The 24071-nt window shown below is 43.5% G+C and overlaps 2 protein-coding genes across 6 annotated transcripts; one reads left to right on the top strand and one right to left on the bottom strand.

Annotated features, from left to right (window-relative positions):
* Positions 1 to 1099: 1099 nt before the first annotated feature.
* rfx1a (regulatory factor X, 1a (influences HLA class II expression)) lies at positions 1100 to 13507 on the top strand. Of its 4 annotated transcripts, none has more exons than XM_070848277.1 (18): positions 1100 to 1202; positions 2919 to 3299; positions 3662 to 3771; positions 3857 to 3952; positions 4588 to 4685; positions 4784 to 5204; positions 5892 to 6073; positions 6863 to 6982; positions 7214 to 7347; positions 7558 to 7676; positions 7991 to 8097; positions 8231 to 8382; positions 8709 to 8806; positions 9342 to 9491; positions 9995 to 10203; positions 10825 to 10978; positions 11097 to 11142; positions 11237 to 13507. In XM_070848277.1, the coding sequence occupies exons 2-18, from the start codon at positions 2939 to 2941 to the stop codon at positions 11395 to 11397; spliced, it is 2718 nt and encodes a 905-aa protein (XP_070704378.1). In that variant the 5' UTR covers positions 1100 to 1202; positions 2919 to 2938; the 3' UTR covers positions 11398 to 13507. The 4 variants fall into 4 exon arrangements, with proteins under 4 accessions (XP_070704378.1, XP_070704380.1, XP_070704382.1 ...); XM_070848279.1 differs by having other exon boundaries at positions 4784 to 5153; XM_070848281.1 differs by having other exon boundaries at positions 4784 to 5153; positions 5898 to 6073.
* Positions 13508 to 13990: 483 nt separating this feature from the next.
* On the bottom strand, positions 13991 to 22627 carry LOC139216588 (far upstream element-binding protein 2-like). Of its 2 annotated transcripts, XM_070847751.1 has the most exons (18): positions 22454 to 22627; positions 21582 to 21687; positions 21304 to 21363; positions 21077 to 21113; positions 20887 to 20939; positions 20703 to 20774; positions 20541 to 20598; positions 20079 to 20250; positions 19845 to 19943; positions 19666 to 19764; positions 19443 to 19545; positions 19012 to 19133; positions 18410 to 18703; positions 18060 to 18175; positions 17852 to 17940; positions 17333 to 17539; positions 16345 to 16532; positions 13991 to 16215 (listed from the first exon to the last, which is right to left on the bottom strand). In XM_070847751.1, exons 1-18 carry the CDS (start codon positions 22580 to 22582, stop codon positions 16207 to 16209), a joined length of 2013 nt encoding a protein of 670 aa, XP_070703852.1. In that variant the 5' UTR covers positions 22583 to 22627; the 3' UTR covers positions 13991 to 16206. The 2 variants fall into 2 exon arrangements, with proteins under 2 accessions (XP_070703852.1, XP_070703853.1); XM_070847752.1 differs by lacking the exons at positions 13991 to 16215; positions 16345 to 16532 and having other exon boundaries at positions 17402 to 17617.
* Between the last annotated feature and the right edge of the window lie 1444 nt (positions 22628 to 24071).

A 24071-nucleotide genomic window follows, 5' to 3' on the forward strand; every position in this document is an offset into this window, starting at 1 on the left:
TGATAAGATTTAACACTCCCTGACACCACTACAAAGATATATTTAGGCCATTTTGAACAATGTCACGACTATTTACATCAGGTTTTCCATTTTTCATCCACGCATTACTCTGTATTACTTCCACGTGTATCATTTTTCCTTTTCTCTTGAAAATTGCTTTTTCTGTCATCCCTTTGGCAAGAAGTGAACTGGGGGGGATTGAGACAGGGCCAATGACATTTTCAAAGTCAGATAACATAGAAGTCTCATTATGAGTCAGGCAAAAATAAAACACATTTTTATCTGTGTATCCACATAGCCGAAGGTCACTCGTTTAGGAAATTACAATGGATGTGATGAATTTGTAATTAATGAGAAGATAACAAGCAAACAAAATGGCATTTCAGGAGGGTGTCCACCTGACATTCATTAACACCGTGTCACTGAGGTGACCTATGGAGGTCACAGGAGCAATATAAAAGTACATTGGCCCATACATTTTTATAAATGTGTGGTGTGCATTTATTGATGTGTACAATTTGGTCCTTGATACTGTCTCTTGTTTTTCACTACTATGAAACCATAAGAAGTGACTAATAACTGGGCTGGTTACACTTTACATATCGCTGAAATACATCGTATCATAATACTATTCATTTTTTTATCAGATAAGTCAAACTGCTCTATCCTGAAGCTAATCATTGAATGAGATTGTTTTAATGTAGCCAGATGTACCGGACAGATGTATCTGCACCAAGGAAAATGGGTAATACATGTAGTCATTGTATTGGTTGTTGTAGTGTTTTAAAATTTAGATAGAGTTGCTGAGACACTATCAAATCACTAACTGCAGATTTTTGACAAGCACTGGGATAAACCTATTACTTTCACTGGCATAGCGTCCGCCTAGGTTGTAAAAATATAATGCCTGTGACAGACAGGGATGCTCCACAAATGGGCGTGGAAGGCTTTGTAGTAAAAAAATCGCTGCTCCTGTGACTTTAAGACAATTTGGCAGAACTCAGCCAATCAGAGCAGCGAAGGGGGAGGGCAGGGAGCGGGTGGGTAGCAACAGTTGCCCTGGTGAGGACGAAGCGCCATAGCCACGGTAGCCCTGGCGACAAGAACCCAGCAACGAGAATCAACAACAACAACAACTGAATCCGCCATAAAAAATAAAAGAAGACATTTTACCGGTGGGAAATACACACGTGGAACCAGAGGTGAAGCTATTGACATATAGGAAATATTTTATGTCCATTTATGCTTCAGCTGAATTCTGCTATTGCTCTTTTCCCTTGTTGTTTCAGTAGCCATAACTGGCAAGTGCCTTCCAGTGTTAGCCGACGTTAGCCTGCAAGCTAGCCGTCGCACTGATAATCAGTCGGGTCCGTTTCTTGAATGAGGTAGTTCGTGCCCGCCACTCATTGCAGTGACACTGAATTGTGCCTGCCATGACGACGCAGCTACAGATGCATACTCAAGCAGGCCGTTGTTATGGCGATGTCAAATGCAAAAGGTACAAAATGGCGGTTGTTGTAGAGACCAGCTAGCTTGCTACCCGTGTTACCTTGCCTGATAGCTAGCTTCAGTGCTGTCACGACAGGCGTGTGCTCGGTGCTGCTTACAGCTAACGGGACGAGTTACCTGCAACGGACACTCGTCTCTTTTAACGATAATGTGCGTGTTTACTGTGCTGGTTTAACACATTACGGGACGAGTATTTATCAGCAGCCGGCTCACCGTGTACCCAAGTCACTGAGCACATAACGTGAACTAACCAAAAGGAAGAAGGGCAGTTAAGCCAAAAGTGTAACTAGTTTGACAGCTTTTGTTGTACTAGGCAGTGGCAGAGCTGGAACTATGTAAAGTTGAAGGAGCTAGTTCAGGTGGTGGACATTGAACGTCTAACGTTAATGGGCGTGGTGAAGGAGGGCGTTTTGCAGGTGCTTAGCAGGTCCGAGGCCAGTTTAACGTGTTTGTTCATTGATTTGCCTTATGAGCAACAAACATCTGCAACAAGCTTTCTTGTAATCGATTAGCTATCAACGTAAGGTTTAAAACCCACAAAAACGATGTTGGTCGTAATATATCCTCTCCACTGCCCTAGCTTGTGTCACTCCAATGAACAAAGAGTTGGTGTATGGGATATTGTATTAAAAATATCACAAATGAAGCACATTGTGCACATGTGATCTCGTAGTTGTGTGTGTCAAACCATAACCACAGCATGTATTACTACAGCAATGCACAGTGTCGAGGGACTTTCCCAACTTGTGCTCAGGGCATTACTGTGTATGTGAGTGGCCATAGGATGTGTGATCACATTACAGGTAATGAGACACCGAAAAGCTTGTTCCCGTCAATGCTCCGCCCCCATTTCTCCACATTAGCTGCACCACCAACAGGTTAGCCACAGCAGTACTGTGACAAACAACCCTTCTTATTCAGTAATTATTCAGAAATGTCCCTGGTGTCTCTATGATATGATCAGTTGGCCACAGATTAATTTTATTAGGACAAAATAGGGGGTGAAATATTTATCTGATGCACATCTGTTATTGATCATTATTCAACACTTTTAAGATTTCCTGCATCAAGCATCACTTGCCTCATTTCTAAAATGTTGCGTAAGCCATTTTAAAGGTTAGACTCTCCACAAAGTAATATTATTCTAGAAGCTGTGATTCATTCATTTTTTTCTGATACATCCTCCAAAGTTGGGAATTTTTACTTCTTACTTTCAAAACCACATCTCAATCCCCTGTCTTGTCCCTGAATGATTATACATTGTCTTGAGAAACAAAATAACATTAAGCTATTCTAAGCAAATAGAACCTGAAAAAAAACAGTAGCGGGGTGAATCCTGGGTAACCAATCTACAGCATCCTGAATATTTATGAGAAATGCTCAATTAGCCACTTTGTTCTTTTTCCTAGGGTGATTCCCTGCTCTTGTAATGGCCACCTCAGGCTACGTAGGCGAGATCCAGCCGGCAGCCCAACCCCAGGGGGCTGGTGTTACCATCACACCGGGGCAGCCCGACGCCAGCCCCACCCCTCCAACTGCCCCTCAGTTTCTGGCTGAGATTCAGACTGCTGTGGCCACTCCCACTGTTGTCACATCCACAGGCCAAACTACTCCCACAGATCAAGCCACCTCTATTGCCACTCAGAAGCCTGCTGCTGGTAGTCAAACACAGTCCACAGCACAGGCCCAACCAGCCCAGACACAGTATGTGACTGCAGAGATCCAGGGCTCCCCCACACAGTCTGGAAATGCTCAAACCACTCCTCAGTACATCGTTGTTACAGTCACAGGTAAGGCCTGGACATTACACACCATTATACACACAGAAGCAGCACTTCGCTATATAAGTTATATCACTCCTCATAAAACTGGAAGTTGCGTTAAGACTTATGCCTCTAAAAGGTGTGTTTTAAATGTCTTTTATTTTTCAAAACTGGTAAATATAAAAACCTACTCATGTTAAACATCACATATGCTGTTATCAGATTTAGTAACACTGTATGTTCCTCAGTGTAGGTATTTCAAAGTTTTAAGGATTTAATAAACACTTAATGCTTAACACACCTCACTACACAATTCCTTGTCCTGTTGCGTTTGTTGTTTAGTGTGATTATCTTGAATAAAGTATTTACATTCTTCCTTTGTCCCTCAGAGGGCTCCCTTCACTCGAGTGACAGTGTGTCAGACTCTAGCCCCCCTCCGGCTGTGGTGCAGACAGGAGTTCCCACACAGGTTGTTCAGCAGGTACAAACGGCTCAACAGGTAAAATATGCACATACACACAAATATAACATGAAACTTCCTGTTCCTTGACTGTTCCAACTAAATGGTAACTTTAACTCAACAGAGGTCCGTGGTGCAGGCCACCTCTCAGATAGCCAAGACTGAGCCAGGCACCCAGCTTAGTGTCACCAGTCTACAGCCTGTTCATATCAGCCCAGAGGTAAGTAAACACACACAGTAAGACATTTCATCGTAGTTGGTCACATATGATGTCTGACAACACTTTACAGCTTCCTCACTTTTTGACTTAGTATTAGTCAGCTAATGACTTTTTTGGTCACCCCTTCCTGTGCTGGCTTTCAGTTCCTACCTAGCACTGAGGTGACAGCGTTAGTCAGAGATCAGAATCTAGAGGAATGCCAGCTGCAACGTGAGATAGAGCAGCCAGAGTGCCTGGCCTGGGCATCAACAGACTATTTACAAGAATGCTGCAACAAGCCTCTCTTCGTCCCTTTGGATCTCCGTCAGTATTACCAATCACTGTACTTGCTCTCTGTGCATGCGGAGAAAGCTATAGGAGCCCATCCTGCAGTCACAAGCTCAGGCCCTGATCAGCCACCACTGCAGGCTACAGCTACTACTTTCCAAGTAGGTCAGGGACACAAGGGAGTCTATAAGCTATAGAGAAAAGGGAACAGTAGAAATGTGTATAAGTTATCTAAGTTAGAATTGCAAAAGAAACATATACATTGAAGATATTACAGTTGTCAGGTGATGATACTGTTGATATCGTCTAACTAGGCGGGCAAGAATGAATTGGATTTTTCTGTGTGTATGTGTGTGCCCACACCTTAGGTGCAGCAGCAGCTCACATCAGTGCCAGTGCAACATGTGTACACCAATCAAGTGCAGTATGTGGAAGGAGGAGAGACCAACTACACCACCAGCACCATGTTAGAATAAAACTTCATCCATCGATATATTTTTTTCACTTGGATTACTGCAACAGTTTACTTTGCTTCTAACACGTGTTTTCATGTCTTTTAATCAGTCGTTCCAGCTCCTTCCCCTACACTGACACACCCCTGTACACCCAAACCACAGCTGCCCAGTATTATGAAGGCCAGCCAACGTCAGGCTCACAGGCGTCTACCCCTGGCACACCTCTAACTGTCTCTGTGACCGCAGGCACAACAGGGGGTGTGTCCATGTTTGTGGCCCAGCCCACCAGTGCAGCAGGGGGAGGGGCCACAGTGGTGACAACAGGTGGCACCACCAATGGGGCAGGGGAAGGTGCAGGCACCAACGGTGGCGCCGCAGGCAGCTATGTGATCCAGGGGGGTTACATGTTGGGCAGCAGCGGAGGGGCAGCTGGCAACAGTCAGAACTACTCACACACCGCCCGCGCCTCTCCAGCCACTGTGAGTATTACAGAGGGCGAGGAGAGTAGCGTGCCGTCGGCAGACAAGAAGGTATGCAGAGGCGCCAAGCGCAGGAATTTCTTCTCGTTTTCTACTCATTCACATAACCCTTTGGTGGCGCACACTGATGATGTCATGGTTTTGTCCAGTGGAAAACACAATTAAAAATGTGGAGATTCGCATTAGGACCACACAAAGTTAGCTTTCTGCATTGTTCACAATAAAATGTGTTGTAGCAGACAGTATTTTTTTTTAACTGTGATTTCCTCCTCAAAGAAAACAAAACCATGACCTCATCATTTTCATATCATTACAGTGCATGTGACAAGGGACATTTTTAATTTGCCTGAAATGCCCCAACACTATATTGTTCATCCTAAATTCATCATATTGAACCCCATATGATAATGGTAACCAGCCTATGTTTGGCAAACATCTCATCAGTATTTCAGGTCATTAATTCATTGCATACCAAAGTTGTATGCCACGGCACGCCAACAAATGTATTTGTGTTTTCATTCCCAAATGGTCGACAAACTGCAAAATGAAGATTTGTTTGTGCAATTTATTGAGTAAAAAAATGTGTGCGCATGTACTGTATGAATTGTGGGTAATATGTTTGCACATATGCGTGCATATGTTTGGGTGCATGTATGTTGAGGTGTGTTTTCCTGGTTGTATCTACCATCTTTGCTAACTGCTCCAGCTATTTTCTTTTTCTCATTGCCTGCGTGTCAGGTACAGTGGTTGCTGGACAACTATGAGACAGCTGAAGGAGTGAGTCTGCCACGTTCCACCCTCTACTGCCACTATCTGCTGCACTGCCAGGAGCAGAAACTAGAGCCCGTTAATGCTGCCTCTTTTGGGAAGCTCATCAGATCTGTGTTCATGGGGCTACGCACGCGGCGCTTAGGCACACGGTAAGCCTATAGATGACAGAATAGACCATGTACACACATAGGGGTGCACATACACTCAACCCATCTACAGTGTACCAGTTTCATACACAGCTTCCCTGTTTGACATGACGGGGTTGTATATATTCACACTGTTACCAATGCCCTCATTTTTAAATGTATTTTTTTGCCCAATTTGCTGACAGAAACCAATTAGACAAAATGTTAAAAGCAGGCAGAGAGAGAGAGAGAGAGTGCAGAGACAACAGTTTCTCCTCACACCCCCCGACCACAGTGATGTGCGCCAGCAGCTCAGACACCCTTTTATATGCACTGTAGGGTCCATATGTGCTTAGATCTCAATAAGCGGACATCAGCGCAAAGTTTCCTACAAGAGAGCGATGGAAATTTTTCTAGGAAAATTTATAAAGCTCTTTAGAGCATTGCAAAATGTTTGCCAAGTGTAGGAAAAAGTGTGGGTAGAGATGAGGACAGACAGCATGTGTGTGGGTGAGTGAGTTTGACAAAGGGGGGGTGAGAAAGTGAGATTGAATTTTTAGAAATATTTGGTAGTACGGGTTAACTTAAACAATATGGTATGTTCTGCTTGATCTATTTTATGATATTAAAGATTCATATTTTTAAATTAACCTGACTATGTTTGCTTTGGAGGAATGAATGTAGGATTAAGACAACATAAACCCTGTCCTCCCATGTCCTCTTGTTTTCTCCTCTATAGGTATACTGTGGGAGACAGATTCGCCAACACAAGTTCAATTTTATGAATAAACATATTTTATCTATTCCTGACAGAGGTAATTCTAAATACCATTATTACGGGCTGAGGATCAAAGCAGGCTCTTCTCTACTCCGTCTGATGGAAGACCAGCAACACCTGGCCATGAGGCAGCAGCCCTTCTCACAGAAACAGAGGTACACACACACACATACACACACACACACACACACACACACATCTATTGTTTACCATCTGTAAATTCTTAAATATCCATCTGTTTCCTTTTATATAGTTGCATCTCTGTCTCTCAGACTATATATGTAATTTCAATCCTCTGCCATTCCCTTTTCACTTTATATAATCTCTGTGTAGATCTGAATGTTTCAGCAACGTTATCATATGCATGTCATCCCTGCTCCTGTCAGGTTGAAGCCCGTGCATAAAGTAGAGGGAATGACCAATGGCACAGCATCAGGAGCAGGCCAGCAGCAGCAACAGCAGCAGGGCTCAGGGCAGGTGGACATCAGCACCCAGGTTCAGCAGTACCAGCAGTTCCTAGGTGAGTTCAGTGACCAGTCAGCAAACACCAACACATATGAAAGTGATGGCTAAAGATTTGCTTAAAAGAAGATTTATGAGTATGATGGCATTATTGTAAAAAAAACAAACAGCATACAGTACAATATTAGTTACAGTAGATACTGACTGCCCTTTTCATTTAATGTGCTTTCTCTTTGAGTGTTAAGCATTCTTGTGTGCTGTGTTTCAGATGCATCCAGAGCTCTCCCAGAGTTCCCTGACATCGACCTCCAGGGCAAGTCTCTGCCAGAGGGCATTGAGCTGGAGCACATCAAGAGCTTTCAGCTGCTGTACAGAGAACATTGTGAGGTAACTGACTGAAGCCGGCAGGCACCCATTCAGTATTGAAGTTGCCTTTTCTATCATGTCAGTGTGTCAGTGGAAGACCACTTTGTTACAAAGTACCCACTGTTACTTATAGGGTATCACAATACTAACCAAAAGTTTAGTGGAAAAAGAAAAGTCTTGTTGTTAGACAGCTGAAGTAAGGTCCATTAATAACTGATTTACTTGTTTTTCCTCACTTTGTGTCAGTCCAGTTGATCTTCTGATAATCTGTATGTGCTATGTATGCCATTTATTATCAGTCACTGTTGTATAAGATGTTCTCTGTGTTCTGTCAGGCCATACTAGATGTGATGGTCAACCTGCAGTTTACCCTGGTGGAAACTCTTTGGAAGACCTTCTGGAGGTTCAGCCAGAGTCAGGCTGGAGATGCCACGTTGGCTGTGTGAGTGGTCAAGACACTAACAAACATTTAGAATTCAGTTTTGTCCTGAACATAGTAAGATATGTTTCCCATTGCAGTAGCCGTGCCACGTTATACAACATGCATTTAATTAAAGCTGTATGTGTTTTGGCAGTCATGATGAGTCAGAGAAGCGTCTCCCTAAGTCCTGCCTGGTTTTGCTGTGCAAGTATGACCCAGTGCTGCGCTGGAGCCGTGACTGTGACAACAGCCTGTACCAGGGCCTGGTGGAGATCCTCATTCCTGATGTCCTCAGGCCCATCCCCAGTAAGGCTCTACGACAAGTATGCTTATGTAGTAAAAGACAGAGATATATGTCTATGATAAAATATTGTATAAACAATATTTCTACCTCAAAATTGACCTTGCAGAAAAAAGTTATTTATTTTACTGTGGGCCTCTGCTGAGGAAACTGACTCACTGGTATTCACAGACTTTTTTTTTTTTTTTTTTTCAGTTTCAATTTTACTAACATGGAACTGAATCCAGAAAATCTGTTGTTTGAGTGCTTTCTCAGGGAATAAGAATATGAAAACATACTCTGAAGTGACCAGTATTAACAGCTCTTATCCCTTTTTCTTGCTGCCCCCCAGGTGCCTTAACTCAAGCCATCCGCAACTTTGCCAAGAGCCTGGAGAGCTGGCTGACCAATGCCATGATGAACATCCCTGAGGAAATGGTCCGCATCAAGGTATGCTCCCCTTGTGCTCGCTTGCAGTTGTTGAAACAGCTTGTTTTCTGAGCAGTGGAGCGAGCTGTCTTTTAGGCCTTTTTTGTTCAGTATCAGCAATTACAAAACCATACTTTTGTTTAGACCGATTGCAAGCTTAGACATTATTGGTAATCCTTTGAACTTTGAACTAAAACCCCTTTTCTGTGTAGGAGTTTTGCTTGGTGTGGTTGTGTAAACAAGAGCTAGAGCAGATTTTACATAAAATGCAGCTCTATGATGCAGCTTTTGTGAAAATCAATACAGCAACATGTCTAGGTCAATTATGCAAATCATCCTGAGTAGAAAACAGCCTATTCTGTTACTTATTATACTGTTACTTCTCATGGAATAAGTCTCATTCTTTACCAGTGTAAATGTACTTTATTAGGGCTTCCACTCTGCCTCTACTCTGAGCATACATTGTTTACCCTAAGTAGCCAAAAAATTGTTATATCAAGTTATTGGTGAAGATATTTGTATGTCCTTTCACCCTTGTCTCTTTGTGCTCTCTCAGGTAACGTCAGCCAATGCATTTGCCCAGACACTGCGTCGCTACACCAGTCTGAACCACCTCGCCCAGGCAGCCCGCGCCGTCCTCCAGAACACGGCCCAGATCAACCAGATGCTCTCCGACCTCAACCGCGTTGATTTTGCTAACGTCCAGGTTGGTTTAGTTTCTAAACGCAGTGTGCTGGCACCATTCACGTCACCTTGCATGAATTCCAGTGTTTGTGGGTTAATCCTGCACTAGTTGTAGAGCCGTGCATACGCAGGTACTGCTGCTGAGGCTTGTGGCTTTGTCGAGTTTTCATATGTTAGTTAGCTATTCAGTCACCATGGCAATCATTTTCTGGCCGTCTTTTCTGCAACTTTCCCGCTGAGGAAATGTAAACCAAGCACTGAGTCTTTCTCAGAAACTCTTTCAACTTCCTCCAGCGAGTGTATATCATATGGTTAGATACAGAACTCTGACCCTGGCAGTCATTTAATGTCTTGTTATAAGACAGTTTGGCAGAGAATGTATTACTTTACAAGAGGACTTTAACCTTAGTCTTCTTTTTAAAACTTAGTCTGTCTAAACATGAGGTAAACCCTGCTGCCTGCCGCTAATACGGGCATGACTGCCTCTTACTGACACACTGCCCTCATCCTGTCCACTTAATGCAGGAGCAGGCTTCATGGGTGTGTCGGTGTGAGGACCGCGTAGTTCAGCGCCTGGAGCAGGACTTCAAGCTAACCCTCCAGCAGCAGAACTCCCTGGAGCAGTGGGCTGCATGGCTGGATGGTGTGGTCTCCCAGGTCCTGAAGCCCTACCAGCACAGCCCTGCCTTCCCGAAGGCCGCCAAGCTCTTCCTGCTGAAGTGGTCCTTTTACAGGTGTGATGGGAGACATTTGTGCACGTCCATTTCCATTCTACTTTGTTGTCTTTCTTGATGCTATACGTTTTAACCACAAGCTTCTGTTACACAGTTAATCAGCACACGCTCAGAGTCACTAACAGTAGTCTGCATTAAATGCTGTCAGATTAAAGGCTGTAGAAGTACGAAACACAGCATGCGCAGAAAGAATGAGAGGAATGTAGATCTTATAACAACACAGACAAAGATCACTTTAATAAATGTATTATTCACATTAATAAACTAGGAAACACTATGAAAGAGCCAATTTAAAGCTGTCGAGGAGAGGTCAGATCAATCTATAAAAAGTATTTTCCCCTTGCACTGCAGCCTGGGAGAAAGACTTCCCCTGACACAACCACAGTCATAATCTGAGCAGCACTTTCTATGTATGTTCTATGTATGAATTAATATCCAGCAAAACTCTTTACACCTGGGAGCTCACTTCTCTTTTAGCTGATGTGAAATAATGAAAATGGTGGTTTCACTATGAGAAGTGAGGTCTCTCTCTCTAATTGTAGAGAAATCGGCATTGAGTTGATTCATATACAGAATATGTGCAGAATAAGTGGCTTAATTCCCATTATCTCTGCTCTCCAGCTCCATGGTGATCAGGGACCTGACCCTGAGGAGTGCAGCCAGCTTTGGTTCCTTTCATCTGATCCGCCTGCTATACGATGAATACATGTACTACCTGATAGAGCACAGGGTGGCCCAGGCTAAAGGAGAGACCCCTATTGCTGTCATGGGAGAGGTACCAACACACACACACACACACACACACACGCACACACACACACACACACGCACCTTCATATGAACTACATAATGTAAGCTATATTTATGGTACTAACATGTCTTCTTATTGTTAGTTTGCCAGTTTAGGCCGGGGTCTGAGCCAGCTGGACCCTGACAAAGGTAACTACACTATGTCTTTATGGAATGTCAGACTAACAGCAGTCACGCTTCAAGCATTGCTGGTACCTAACTCATTTACCCTCATCTACCCCAGAAGAGGAAGAGGAGGAGGAGGAGGAGAGCGATGACGAAGGTCAGGAGCTGTCCCTTCCCTCCGACGGGGCCGTGCTCGGGGACGAGTCTCTGGAGCCTCCTGCCAAGCTGGCCAGAACTGACCAGAGAGTCCTCTTCACAACCACATCAGCTGACAACTAATAACCACAGAGTAACACTCCCAGACATTACGTTGATTATACACACACACACACACACACACACACACATAAATACATACAGATGTGTACAAAGAACACTAATTTATACACTTGACAAATGTATATAGATCTTGTAAATGTGTGTGTACACTCTCGCTGCATACTGTAACTGTCCCACTTGTTTACGCACACACAATCAAAACACACACTGTATCAGTACTGCTGCTGCCTGGATGGCCGAACCACCTGTTGGTACCATTGATTCAATACACAATCATTGGCATCGCAATAGGATGTGGCTTCAGACACCCGACTCTCTCAATGCAAGGGGAAACACAGAGCATTTTAACCCTCAGCTGTGTTGATCTGTAAAAACAAACTAAAGCCAGGCATGTCTTTTAATTTCTCTCTGTCATTGCATCACAACCTGTAGCCTTGCTGTCTCCTTGCTGAGAAACTCCTGCTCACCCTAGATCCTCCTAAAACTGTCACTGCCGTATCAAAGTGGTCTTGAAAATACTGTGATGTGTGTGTACGTGCGTGTGTGTAAAGGTAACTTCTACAAGAGGGTGGTGCAAAGTGGGCCTTCAACAGTAAATGGTTGCCGTCACTAATTCATTAAATATTGCGGGAAGCTGTGTCGCTCAGAAGGGAAGAGACGGGATTCGTTTGTGGGTGGGTTCGTCCTGTTTGCGTGTGTGTTTTCCGTGTGAGCAGCGGGGTCACGCCGCTCTGCTGTTGCTTCTCGACATGCTTTTCCATGATGGCGTGTATATACGTGTGATTCTGGTTGTGTGATTGTGAGTCGCGCCAAGTGTGGACTGTTTCTCCTGTAGATATTTTCTAAGGCATTCAGGTTTTGATTTGGGAGACGCGTCTAGATTTCCTGTTTGATTTTATTCGCCTGTAAAGAAAACATTCTTGTGTTCTTGGAGTGCCTGTCGCAGCTGCTACACACACTTGTAAAGATAAAGTTACAGCTGTGGAATTGGGGCTCCCATTAGTTGCTGCAAAAACCCTCTCTGTCATTGAACATCTGGTTCCCTGAGAGAGGTACCGTACGTGTCATATCCTTATGTTTAAAGTGCTTCGTTCCTGTCCATCTTCTACGCTCCTCTGTGGCCTCATTTTCCTCTGACATATCATTTTCATGCCTTATTTCAACATGCTTTTCCACGTGTGTGCCAAACCCGTTTGCTTTTAACCCAGATCCTGTTGTTTTTAATTTATCTTTTTATGTTTTAAGGAGGACTGTGCCTGAGTAAGAACAGTGATATACCTATATTCTACTGTATATTTATCCACTATTTTGAATTTCGTTGTCACTAAGTGAACCTCTTGTGCAGTGTATGGTGCTGTGTTGTCACACATTGTAAGCAACCTTTGTGTGCATTATTGGTTTGTGATTGTACATTCAGTTATCAATCCTATATCACATGACTTTTCCACCAACAGGCCAAGGCCCTGCCTCTTTGCACATATTGACTATTGTCTTTAAAACTCCTGCGATGTTTCTCATTTTCTTTGAAGTCTTCAGGGTGTTTTTAATTGTGGGGTGCAGGTGTCAGATTTCGTGCGATAGACTCGTACCACTCGGCGTGTTTCAGAGAATTTGATGAGAGGTGAGAGATCAGATGGCTCTTTCTGCACAGTCCTCCACCGACACTCATCTCCCCCCCCACTGTGCTCTTCATCTCACTGCATTTCTGCCCTCCTGCCAATGGCTTCGTTTTGCTTCAAACATCCACATTCTTAAACACTGTTCGTCAAGATTGATTGTTGTAAACATGTCATTTTTGGATTTTTAAATGCGTCTTTAAATAGCTGCAATGCACTTGTTTTCAACAGGCATTGGTGGCTTCAAACCAGCACATCATCCTTTCTATGGAGTCTAATGCTACCACAGCTGAGCACATATCACTCCAGTCTTTTAATGATCTACAGCGTATAGAACGGCCATTGTTTACCCAGTAAGAAAAATGTTAGTCATTTTTATAGTGCATTGTTTCTTATGTACAAAACAAATTGAGAAAAAAGATGTTCAGTGGCAGTGTTTTATGAATTTGGTCTGCTGTAAGTATGACTGTGCCTTTGGAGGTGGTAGAATGCAATTCAGATGTTTTTAATTTTAAAGATATAAATTAAAGAATTTTTAAAATTGCACTCGTATTCTCTCTTGCACACTTGTTTTCCTTGAAACTGCAAACAGGAAGTACAGTCAGTCGCATCTTACAAAATCTCACATCTCTGACTTCCTGAGTCGACTCACACGCAGTCATCTGTCACCACGTCTACTGCGATGTACAACACGACACTGGCACGCAAACCACAAACACATTCAGTGTATGTTGTGGGGTTTCTGAGGTTTGGGAACTGCCTCAGATTTTTGTCAGTCATTTACTTAAAGAAATCATGTTTAAAAATACTCACCAATGACCATTCCACCAGTCCATCGGTCTGATTAATCTGAGGAAGACCAATAGTGACATCTAGTGGCAGATTATCTAATGTGCTCTCGTTATGTCCAGTAATGGTGGGCTATGTTTTGTACATGCAAAGAACAAGACAACAAAACATTCAACACACATTTTTAAGTAATCGATGCTTGCCCCTTTTTAATTCAGAGTATTGCTGCTGGTGGTCATCTATTAACAATATCAGCACTGCTGCCAAAGGCAGCCTCACAGCTGCCATTCAGAATACAAGAATCATACCTGATACATCCCTGGAAGTCAAAACCAATGGCCTTAGATTGCTGAAAATATATATGTATAGATACAATATACCTTAAAGTGGGACACATTGGAAGACTAAATTATATTCTGATATACACAAAAGAATGGCTGTGGGAAGGCAAAACATCAAATGATTCTTTGGGCATTCATAAAACCCAAAATATATTAAGTAAATAGCAATCACATACAACCTTGAGATGAAATCACAGCTTAGTTCTAATGTATAGTTTGCACACAGCCTTACATGACATGCTCCCATTGTAGAAGGACCTGCAGATGACAGTCGCTAGGACAAAGACTAAAGATTCTGTCAGTTGCCTTGATGTGAACGCCCACTACTGCGATATGTTCGTTTTAAAACATCCAACAATCACTTTTGGGTTTTCAGAGCAATATGAGATAACCAAGACTGTTCACACCAAGGCGGACAAATTTTAAATAAAATCATTGTTTTCGTCTCCTGTCCACAGTAAGCCGGCATATTTTTAGCCCGATAAAATCTCCTGAACACCTGAATGGATGTTATAAGAGGCAAAAGAGGTGCTTGAACAGCAGACGCATGTAACATAAAAGCGCTAATCCATGGCATCACAGAGCAAACATACTGCGCTGTGTGGAGGTCATAACACTGATGGGTATTTACGACAGGGCTGTTTACTGGAAGCCACTTGTCTCCAAGGCCAACACAAAGATGCATAACCTGGTGTGTGGCACATAAATCCTGCAAACTATGAGCAGTTAAAAAATGTTGTCTTTTAACCTTTAAGGACTCTTAAATCTAAACAATCTAACTATCTTAAATCTCCCACTTCTGGCAGTAAAAAAGTAATAACACAAACACTGTCAATGCATCCTGTTTTCTCCTCCCAAGTGTATTTATTGTGTATATATATATATTCTTTTTTTCTGGAGCATCAGAAACTTTTCAGGTTTTTCTGCGACACCCCTACTTGCTGTAGCCTACTCCGTCACCATGGTTGCTCCCAATTGCGAAGTACAGAGATTCACCTGGAGGAGAACGGCTTCATCAGCGTTTGGTGATGGCTTGGATGTAAAGGACGTTCGTTTATATGGAAAACCTTCTGCACTCCAGTTCTAACTTAAACCCTAAAACCTTAACGTGAATATCTGGATGCAAAACCAGATTTCCACCTTCATCTCTCAAACAACTCATGACTTTGCATCTTGGGGGATCGTTTCACGTCATTACAAACAGCGAACTGACTGAGGCTGCTCTGCAGGTGACGGGTGGCCCTGCTCTTTTATTGGGTGCCTTATTGTTAAAGTATTTAATCATCTCGTCGCAGCTTTCAGCAGCTATTAATCATCCCACATGCATGAATCCAAACTGCAGAGTTCCATTTGTACATTTAAAAACTGGCTCATACGTACAAGTGAGTGAACCCATTCATATGCAAAAGAAAATCAATCCAAATGTACACATTGTATACAAGTGAAAGTGAAACCATGCAACCCCCAGCTGAGGGAAATGTGACAGTTTAATTAACAAAAGAAAATCAAAACGCTAAGTAAAGCAAATGAGCTTTAAAAAGGATTGCTCTGATTATTACCTGTACCAGATATGCAATATGATTATAGTCCTACTAGCACTGTGCAGTTCAGTAAATAGAACACGGGCATATGAAGGTAAGTGCTTTAAAAATGGGACTTGAAATCTAAACAAGTTACTAAAAGAAAGATGAGAGATTTATTGGCAAGTCCGACTCGTCTGCAATGAAGTACACGCTTCAAGGCTTTACAATGTTCATAACGGCGTATATAAATGTATGCGGAGGCGTTGAGAAGCTGTGTACCTGTCATGACGGCATTATCAGTCTTCTTCCTCCCCTCAGCAGCAAAGCATTAGAACGCTTGTTCAGTTCACATTTTTATTAAAAAGTATCCAGGTGGTGTTCAGAGAGGGGGAAGGGTTTCATGTCCCCTCCCGAGAAAATTAAAAGAAAAAAAAAAAAAAAAAATCTTAAGAGGTTAGATTCTGGCCTTAAATTCAGGGTCGAGTTCTTGATCCCGTCCTCCTGGTTCTCTCCGGCATCACAGACATCTGCCGCGAACACTCACTGCGTCTAAAATACAAACAGTTGAAGAACATTGTGAAGAACTTCTTGCCAGAAGTTGTTAAATGTCGTATTTTCCGACTGGAAACTGGAAACTCATCAGCGTGACGAACACCTCGCTGTAGCCTCTGTACCGACCTGTCCTTGCTGTGGAGTGGCTGGCTGGCCCGGCGCCTGTCCCGACTGTCCATAGTACGCAGCCTGCTGCCTGTAGTACTCCGCCCAGGCTGCGCTGTAGTCCGGCTGGCCCCCCGTTGTGGCTGCTGCTCCCCCTGCTGCTCCTGGGGCGGCAGCTGAGGTCCCGGGGACAGATCCGCCTGCCTGGCCTGGAGGTGACAGAAAACAAACAAATAAGAATTAAATCTTTGGCAAATATTTTGATTTCTGTGAACTTTAATTGGTGGTGTAAGTATGCTGACTCTTTGAAACAGTTTATTATGCAGTATAAACTGTAAAAAATGTAGTATGTCGAATTTTTGGGACACCGCTACCTTCTCAAGCCTTTACACAGTCTGCCATTAATTACATTTTATTTATTTATTTTCTGCACAAGACAAAGGACCAACGTCTTCCCCTTTGATTTGTGTAAATCAGTTCATGGCTGGAAAGATAAAGACCAGTATCTAACAAAGTCTAACAATTCTATCATAAATAACAATATTTAAGCATAAAATGAATACCTTTTCACAAGATTCTTCATTAATCATGAAATTATTTATCTTTAATCAAGTCAAAAATTGGGCTGCAACTAACAATTTTCAGCATCACTTAAAAAATCTATTACTTTTTTGATGAATCAGTTTGTCCAACCAGTTTACTCTGGTGCACATTTTAGTATGATAGAAAACAGAAAACAAGAGCAAATCCTTACATTGCAAGAGTTTGAATCAAAAAAAACTATTCAGCATTCACTATGTGTTAGTGATGTATGCTTTCTTTATCATTTCTATGATGTGTTGTCGTGGTTTGTGTTTCACCGATCAACTAATTTCCCTTAGGGGACAAATAAAGTGATGTTTCTGTTGCTTGACTATTTAAACAAATCATGCCAGCAGAAGTTAAAAATCCATTCACTTCCTAGTTAACAGCAGGTAAAGTTATTGATGGTGTTATTCGGCAGTCTCACCCATCTTCTTGTAGTACTCCTCCCAGGCCTTGGTGTAGTCTGGCTGGCCCCCCGGCGTCTGTGCGGGCTGGGTCTGGTCCCCGGACGTTTGGGCACCTCCAGCTGGGTTAGCAGGGTACTGGGCTGGCACAGCCCCCGACGGCTGCTGGTAGTACTGAGCATAGTAGGCCGCCCAGGCTGCGTTGGGGTCATTGGCTGCTGCCTTGCCTAGAAAAGATGCAGGGTGGAGGGGGTGAGGTCCTCATAGGGTGAGGGTGAGCCCCTGCTACTGGCCTGGAGACCGGGCTTGGAGACCAGGGGGGAAACAGAGACAGGGTTAGCCAGAGCTGCTTACAGTAAAGACTTCTCATCACAACATTTCCATCAGTACTCCTGTTGACCTTCCCAGATTTATGAAAAGCTGAAATGACTGGGAGGGTAAAGTACTGTAGTAGGGTTGCTGTGTTTACAAAGAGAGCAAACATGCCAACACTGATCCTTGATAAACCAGGAGAAGCGGTGAAGTCAAAGGTGACTCACTGGGGTCATGCGGTGCCTGGGGCTGCCATTGCTGGTAGGTGTTGCTCCAGCCCTGAGGGGTGTACTGGTGAGGACCTGGAGGACCACCACTGAGGAGAAAAGAAATGGATAATTATTATTATTAAAAACCTCTCAGGATCATCACCCCGACAGAGGTGAGAAAAATGATCTTCTTAGCCACAGTTGCGTATTAGCTGTAGCTACTCACTGTGGTGGTCCGGGGGCCCCAGGCGGGCCGGGGGTGTATGGGTTGGGATTGTAGGGACCCATTGGACCAGCAGGACCTGGCCCACTGGGTCCTGGGCCCACAGGACACAGAGGACCCTGGAACACATGACATAATCACACATCACAAAGACAAAGAACAGAAAATCAGAAAATTTGCAGGAACCAGCAAGTGTTTGGCTGATTATCGGTTATCAATACAGCTGCAAATTATATATCTGATAGTATAATATAACAGTAAGGGAATCAACAGGAGAGCATTTGTGTTCAGGTGAACCTTTTCGAACATTTTGGTTTTTCTTAAATGCAACTAAAAGCAGGTATGCTAAGTACCTCAATCTTCTCTTCAATGAGCTGCTTGGCGTGGTCGATCTGCTGCGGTGAGCCCCGAATGATAAACAGCTTGAAGTTGGGGTCTCCGTTGGGGGGCGGCTGTCGAGAGATTTCCACAAAGGCCCCCGTCTGCTGGTTGATGGACTTGACGTTCTCCCCTCCCCGGCCAATCACGAGCCCACACTTGTGGGCGGGAATAGAGAAGGTCATTTCACCTCCAGGGGGCCCCCAGCCGCCTTGTCCCCCACCTCGGCCCCTGTTGCCCGCAGGCATGCCTGGAGGACCTGGGGGACCCTGTGGATGGAGCAGAGAGGAAGCCTCAGTGCTACAGTCTAATACTACGCACCTCTAAGAAATGTACACGTTTATCTTGAATGAAAGTTGTCACTGCTCATGCTTTAAGATTTAGCTTCATGATATGTCTGTTTTTATGAGTTTAGATCTGCTGGTGCAAACATAATGAAAAAAAAAAAAAAAAGAGCAACAAGCCTACCTGCCCTAGTGATTAAGATCCTTTACTGTGTCTATCAGCTCATGAGTGAATGAAAGCATCTTAACAGAGAGTGACAGTTCATGTGTGTGTGAGAGACAGTGATCCCTACCCCCTGTCCCTCCTCCCTGACCCTGATGCTCTGCAGCAGGTCGTTGATGATCTGGGCAGCGTGCTCGCAGCGGTCTGGGGGGCCACTGATGTGGGCAATCTTATCTGGACCAGTGCCGTCATCTGTGAGGAAGATTTCATTCAGAGATGTGCATTTCAAGCAATAATACAATTCAGTGGCTGTGGCTTCATCACAGCGTCCCGGATCAAGGTACCGCTCCCGACAGGCGCCAGTAAAAACAAGGGAAAATATATTTTTTAAAACAAGACTATTCCATTTTTTCTTGTTCTAATATTTTTAAATCATGGCCTATGCCAACATTAGTGATGTGGAGGGGTTACTTTTACTGCTGAATCCACTGAGAATCGACACCCAACTCTGTAACTCAAGACCTCACATGAGCAAGATGTAAGCTACCGTCAGGGTCTTACCTTGTTTGAACTGTATCCTAACTCCAGCATCATTCTGGATTTTCTTGATCATCTCTCCGTTGCGCCCAATGACCACGCCAACCGAGTGTCGTGGTACCGGTATCTGAGTGGAAAACGAGAGTTTTTCTGAATTTGGATTTGGTTCAAGGGTGACCGATCGTACGTCTAATCCTCACTTCTTCCACACACACACACACACACACACACACACACACACACTCACATCCATGCCGCCTCCCATTCGGGAGCCGAAGTCGTTTCTTTCAGCAAAGCCTCCGTGGTCTCTCTCCCTCAGAATCTCCTGCACCATCTCCTGGGCTTGCTTGAAGAGGAAAACAGGATGATTGCAGGACATGTACACCACATTCTTTTTAACTTGATGGGATGATTTCATAAATGTACCTGGACTTTGTAGGGATCTCCGATAATTCGCAGGGGCTTGTCAACATTGGGTCCCTGAGAGGCATCCTGGATCAGGATCATCTTCACCCCTGCGCGCTCCTGGAGTGTCACACAGTTAAACCTTATGTTTGTGGTCATGACTGACACGACTGAGGTATAAACATCTATATTTTCTGGCTGTACTTATGAAACTTTTTTCTTACAGAAAACAAAAAATACCACCAACTGATGTACCTGCAGCTGTTTGATGGTCTCTCCTCCCTTGCCAATGACAAGGCCAGCCTTACCAGCTGGGATCATCATCTCGTGCACCGTGCCGTTCTGCCCGTTTGTGGACTCGTGGTAAGAAGACGGGGGTGTACCCCTCCCCCGTGACACGATCTCATCCAGCAGCATTTTGGCTTTCCTAGCGGGGGAAGAGCTGACCAGTTACTCCACATCCATGTAATTACGGATAGCCAATTTAAAAATGGCATGAGAAAAATGGGTCTTCAAACAAAGTGCATCATCATCTAAAAAGTGTTTGATTGGGCCAAACACATGCTGTTATTGAAAAAGCTTTGATTTGTTCTGGCCCCATCCTCGCCTCTGAGAATTTTTTCAGTTTGGGGACACAAGTACACAGGGCAGCCTCCTTTCTGATGCTTCCACATTTAAAATGTCAATGAGGTTATTTGAATGAATTCTAAAACTTACTCTATGGAGTCAGGGGAGCCTGTGAGAGAGACACTCCTCTCTGGAAGGCCTCCGCTGTCTGGACACAGACATAGAGAACGTATGCAACTAAGTCTGACACCGAAAGTCAAATTAAATTGTCAACTATGATAAAAATAATAAACTAAGACATGCACACAGTACCTGGAGCTATCTGAACCTTGCAACCCGACTCCTGTTGAATCTTATTGATCTGTTCACCTCCACGGCCAATAACTGGGGACAAAGAGAGAGCAAACTGTGTTGTTGATGGGTCACACTCGCAACAGTGGCATCTATTTCTGTCCTGTATCACAAAGACAGAGTGGCATCAATGTGTACTACTCACTGAGTCCCACCATGCTGTCTGGTACACTGTACTCCTCTGTGGTGGAGGCCGGCCTGACACCAACAGAAGCCGGGGATGGCAAAGAAGGAAAGAGAGGCAACAAATCAGGCAATGGTGGACTTATGCAATCTTTACTAAAACCTTCGATACAAAGACACCACACAATTAACTGAAAGCTAGGAGATCTCACCTTTGTTGCGCAAGAGCAGCTAGCTGTGCACCAATAGCTGTGATGGGACATCAATAGAAAGAAAGAGAGGTTTTGGATTACTGATGGACTGTGAGACACAGACAGACGAAGGGAAGCATGTACACAGAAGTGTAAAGGGACAAACTACTGAAAAAGGAATACTGTAAAACTGGAAGCTTCTATTAAATACTGTAAACTGTCTGCATCAAATAGCAGAATGAACTCACACAGCGCTTTGGCTGAATCCAAGTCACTCTGTGCAGCCATCTTCTTGCTCTCCGGTTCATCTGTCAGGCGAACAAACGACAGACATCCACTGTAACTGGGTGTGTGTTCAGTGAGGACGACACAGAGAATAACTTCTGCGACTGAAGCCACCATCAAGCGTGCAGTGCAGAGGTCGTCAACATTTCCATTCGTTCATTCATTCATTTGGCAGACGCAAATTAAGCAAGCCACGTAGAATCAGTGCCTCGGTCAGCATGGAGTAGTGCAGTCACTCTACCTGCGTCCTCCAGCTGTCGTTTCTGTGCAGTGAATGGGAAGCCGTCTGATGCAGCGCTGTTGTTGTTCAGGGGAGGTCCAGCATCACCCCCGATCTTCGCTGCAATCTGAAACACGAGCACAAACATTCACCATGACAGCTGAGCAACGAAACACTGACTGTGCTGCTCAGCCCCTTAAATGTGCCCACACACTAACACTCATGTTTACGCTACATATTGGACTGAGCATCTCACAGCAGACTGGAGAGCCTTTAACAGTACAGTACATTACATTATATTACTATCATGGTACAGTGGGCATTTAATAGTTAAATCACTATGGTGTTATCTTTAGTCTCTATTTAGCTTTTATTGTTTTAATGCACTCTATTTTATAGTTGATCTAGTCGCTGTGTGGATACACAAGCTATTAGACAGGACAGCACACAGGATTTTGTTTATTATAAGTAAATTATGAGGGTTTTTAGGCCAGTTCGATGCCTTCATACCTACATAACAAAACAGTTTCATATCAATTTAGTCCCAAATACACATTTTCTCTTACTACTATAACGTCCATAACGTCGTGTCCTCGTTGATTTAGATTGAAATGATTGTAATGCTGCAAATTTGATTCAGTCTAATTCACGCTGTGGGTTTGTTGGAGCAAACGCAGAGTATTTTAGCTAGCTAATGGAAGTTATAGCAGTGACATGACGTACCTCGCTGAACTGTACTATAATGAAGGACCATTAACTCGTAAATATCTGTTGATGCAAGATATAAATCCCCGAGTTATGAACCAAGCGGTGTCAAACATACTGAATATTAGCCCTCAAGCTAACTAGCTAGCCCTCCTTCCAAACATGCCCCCGTCCGTCACATCCCTCACCTGCCGGGCCCGCTGCACCGCGTCCGCGAACGCATCTTTCTTGATGCCCCCGGCTCCGTTTCCGAGAGCTGCCTGCCCGCTAAGAGGAGCCCCGGATCCGGGTGGCGGAACCGCATTGTACTCCGACATGTTGGCCAGGAAGCAGGCGAGGGAAAGTGGGCAGAGGACCTGGATCAGGGCTGCGCAGGAGTGGAAAGGAAAGTCAAGAAAGTGACGGGGCAAGGAACGCGCGGAGACACGACGGCGGCCGGGAAGGCTCATTCGCATTCTTGTTACTGTATCTAATTATACTATACTGTATATTTATGGTAGTAAATGGAACATAGTTTTACATACTACTACTACTAATAATGATGTTGACGGTAATAATAATAATAATCATAATAACAACAATATTAATAATAATGCATTATTTATAACATTTTCAATTATATTTTAAAAAGATGTGGGGTTGCCCTTTTTATGGTTTTTAGTAAATCTCTCATAAAACTAAAACTGTGTTTTAAACAGTTACACTTTGACATGCCTTTTATAGTGTTATTTGTAAAATATGACCCCTTTTTGCCACTGAGAAACTAACAGTACCATTGGTACAAGACGATGGAGCCTTCACTCCAAGCAGTGAGTTTTATATTACTTAATTATTCGAGAGAAAGTTGCTGATTTCCTGATCTTTTATCAAGCATAGATACTGTTAATGTTTTGTTCAAGGGAAACTGTAAACTTTTACAAGGCTAGCTCTACATTAAATCACTGAATGTTATGGAATCAGGTTCATGCAGAGATTAGATTTTGCCTGTTTACTGTATTGTGCATGTCATAAAAAATAAAAACTGTAGACTATGAAAATTGTAGAGTCATATTGGGTCACTTTAACACTGAGATCAACAAAGCAAATGTGATTGTGTTTGTTTATATTTTACTGGATTGAATAGCACTGAAAATACAGTAAAACAGTGTCAAACAAACAAAGATCGATCGATTGATTAACATTTTTGTAATTTAGAATTTTGTACCATTGGTTGGACAAAAGAAAGCAGTGTGAGGATGTCACTTTGGGCTCTGGGTTATTGTGGCAACATGTCTTACTATTGTCTGAAGTTATAGAAGCCAAACAATCCAATAAGAAAAGAATCATTAGTTGTAGTCCTATGAAAATTAACCATTTACTAGTATGTATTTCTACAGTGTGGTAATAGTATTTTTACTAAAGGAGGTGATTAGAATACATTCTCCCCCACTAAGTTAATATTACAGTTATGATCACAGGTTAAAATCAGTGATTTCACATTTACTCAGCCAGTAGAGGTAGCTGTCACTTTTCCCCTCTCCATTAAATGCGACGGCAGACGCCATCTTTGTTATGGGCGCATGACGTCAGCAGATGACAGAGGCCTTTCCTTCCCTCTGATTGGTGGAACTCGGTCATGCCAAAGGTCACGTATATTTGGCGCTCTTCGTTCGCGACCAGTCTGGCGCGTTTTTGAAAGCGCAACAGACGTCAGGAAACATGTATTTTGAATTTCTGCTGGCAGTTGTTTGTAAATTATCCGTGTAATGCTTCTCGCTTTGCGGTCATATGTCCGTGGCTGACATGTTTGGACCACTTTTGAAGCCT

Source organism: Pempheris klunzingeri, chromosome 17 (genome assembly GCF_042242105.1).
Source record: "Pempheris klunzingeri isolate RE-2024b chromosome 17, fPemKlu1.hap1, whole genome shotgun sequence".
NCBI classification, from domain to species: domain Eukaryota; kingdom Metazoa; phylum Chordata; class Actinopteri; order Acropomatiformes; family Pempheridae; genus Pempheris; species Pempheris klunzingeri.